The 2,706-nt window shown below is 41.5% G+C and overlaps 1 protein-coding gene across 1 annotated transcript in view; it reads right to left on the minus strand.

The window, feature by feature from the left end:
- Nucleotides 1–78: 78 nt before the first annotated feature.
- The window catches only part of LOC101853371 (dynein heavy chain 8, axonemal), a gene marked incomplete at its 3' end in the record, with an annotated part of 107,937 nt that continues 105,309 nt past the window's right edge, over nucleotides 79–2,706 (minus strand). The window contains 1 exon segment of the mRNA XM_035968421.1: nucleotides 79–207. Within this exon segment, the coding sequence (XP_035824314.1) occupies nucleotides 79–207 (129 nt within the window).

Here is a 2,706-nt window from a genome sequence, read left to right on the forward strand (position 1 = left end):
CGAGAGAGAGAGAGAGAGAGAGAGAGAGAGAGAGAGAGAGAGAGAGAGAGAGAGATAGAGAGAGAGAGAACGGTGTACCTTTAGAGCAGACTCGAAGGTATAGTCCTCCATGCGTGTGTAAGGCTCCATCAGTTCTACCATCTCTGCGGTGATGGTGTCTTTGGGGAAATCCATCAATTGTTGCAGGAAACTCATTTGACCCATCAGCTGTAGAGGACAGGCACAGTTGTTTACTGGGTTCGAGCAACTAAAACATATGCGCTTGTGAGTGGTAGCCTACCTTACTATCTGGCAATGTAAAAAGGATAACGATTTTTCATTCAAATAGTAAATCTATTTTGGGGAGGGGAGAGAAGGTGGTATCTAGAGGGCATGCGTATGTGATAAACAATTTCTGATTTCTTTCTTTCTTTTTTTCTTTCTGTCTTTATGCCTTTCTTTCTTTCTTTATGTATTTATTTTTTTATTTCTTTACGGGGGATGAGGGTATTGTTGTTAAGAAAACTTACATGAGCTAGTTTCATACAAACTAGTTGATCGAGATCTGGAGGTTATTTTAGCCCCAATATTTTTTCAAAACCCATAGAGAATCCTGTAGACAGGTGGGTCCAAGGCTGAGCAGGCAGTGTGACAAGTTTGACTAAGGAGAGTCAGTCAGACCAGCACCTAATACTTGTAGTGCGGTCAAAAATACGTGGCGCAACTTATCCTCAAAAATCTCTTTAATAGGTAAAGCAATGTCATCCATACCTTTCACAGCAGTAAGGACTGTGTGTGTGCAGTACAGTATAGGCAATTTTAAAAATGAGACATACACTGGGGGGGGGGGGTCAATTTTCAATACCAGCATTGTCATGCAACGAAATTTAAAGCAGAAGCTAAGGGCATGTGTTGCCGAAAAGGAAAAGTTTATCTAGAACCTTTTCCTGCACTTCTTCTGCCTGTGACAATACTTCTAGTAATAATGGAGAGAGAGAGAGAGAGAGAGAGAGAGAGAGAGAGAGAGAGAGAGAGAGAGAGAAAGCATGGGAACAATTGATAGAATGGAGTCAGAGAAGGGAAGCCGAGGAAGGGAGGAATCATTTTTTCTTTTCCTCTATTACAGGGGGAGGGGGGTGGCATGAGATAGATACCAAGAAGCCAGAAGAATGTCAAACTAGCTGATGACTGGCACGATCAGCACACCAACCCTTTCATGGATCCCGGAGAGGAGGAAGGAGCAGATATGGAGTTGTACCACCTGCTATAATACCCATTCTCCAAGTAACCAAGAACTCAGAGGAGAACATCAAACAACAATCGAAAAGTTCACAGACTGTTACATAATATTTTTCAAAATAGAACAGTCTGGACCAATTTTAGTTTTCCTTTCATGTTTCCGATTACATACTGCTCCCCCGACAGCTACTGGCTGAAGTGCGTTCTTAACGAAAAAACAGTCTACACGTACTTTCAATGAAGCAATGCTCGACCTACAGCTTACGACTGGGGAAAATTATATCTAACGCATTTCTCGGCAATTTTCCATGTAAGTTACAGTTTAGTCCGGTTAGAAATAACAAGTTCATTAGAACTTCTAACGTAAAAGCATACTCATATTTAAAAACCAAAAACCAAAAAACCAAAGCAAAACCAAATTTAAAAAACCAAAAACCCAACGAATCTGTTTTTGTTTCCTTTTGCTTTCTTTTTCTTCTCATAGAAGCACACAAGAAGCTCGATACAAACGATACTTTGCAGTGGTGCACGAAACTCGGTTCAAAATACTGTGACAACTTTCAAAAATAATCTTTTGCGACAGTAGATAGGTTTTCAATATCATCGATAGGAGGTGGATATCAATCATTAACGTGTAGTATGTGCTATTAAATACGAGACCAAAGTAACTTTCAGCTTTCTCAGACAGTAACAGAATTTGATTTCGGCCCTCTCGTTTTATCTCGCTCAAGATGATTATAGATAATACTACTGCTGTTCATTTATATAATGCGTGTGACTGTAAGCTTGCCTGTGTGTGCATGTTTGTGCGTGTGTGTGTGTGAGTGTGTGTGTATGTTTGTGTGTATGTGTGTGAGTGAGCGTGTGTGTGTGTGTGTTTGTGTGCGTGTATGTGTGTTCGTGCGTGTGTGTGCGTATGTGTATACGTGGTGAAACACCAAACCAATGTGCCAGGACCTGGACAATATATATATAATGAATATATATATCTTATTGCTTGGAGTAGAGGAATTGAGTAGATCTACATCATCCCGAGCCCACTGCCTTAAGTAAGCGGGAAGCGTTCAGGTTCGGCAACTTGCACAAACCGCGACGCCTGTGAACGAACACGAGCCCGCGTGGGGTTAATTGAGCACTCTCCCAACTTTTTAACTCCGAGACAACAAAAATAAACGAGCCCTTTCCCACTCGTGTCACTTTTTAGCGGGGCGACAAGGGTTAAAAACAGAATGTGTTCCGCTCTAGCCTGTTTCCCACAGTCTCTCTTACCGACATGACGCCCTGAATGGTGGTACTTTTTTTTTGTCCAGAACCTTTGCTGTCTCGGCGTCTGTATCTCTATAGGTTGGGAGAAATTCAGTCCTTCTTCTTTTTTTTACTGTGACTTTGAATACTTTGAGGGAGAGTATGGTCGCCAGATGAGGTATGAAGTACAGAGTTAGATAAAAGGGGGATGGAGGACAGGGGAGGATAGATATACATATATGT

This window comes from Aplysia californica, unplaced genomic scaffold (genome assembly GCF_000002075.1).
Source record: "Aplysia californica isolate F4 #8 unplaced genomic scaffold, AplCal3.0 scaffold00058, whole genome shotgun sequence".
Lineage (NCBI taxonomy): Eukaryota > Metazoa > Mollusca > Gastropoda > Aplysiida > Aplysiidae > Aplysia > Aplysia californica.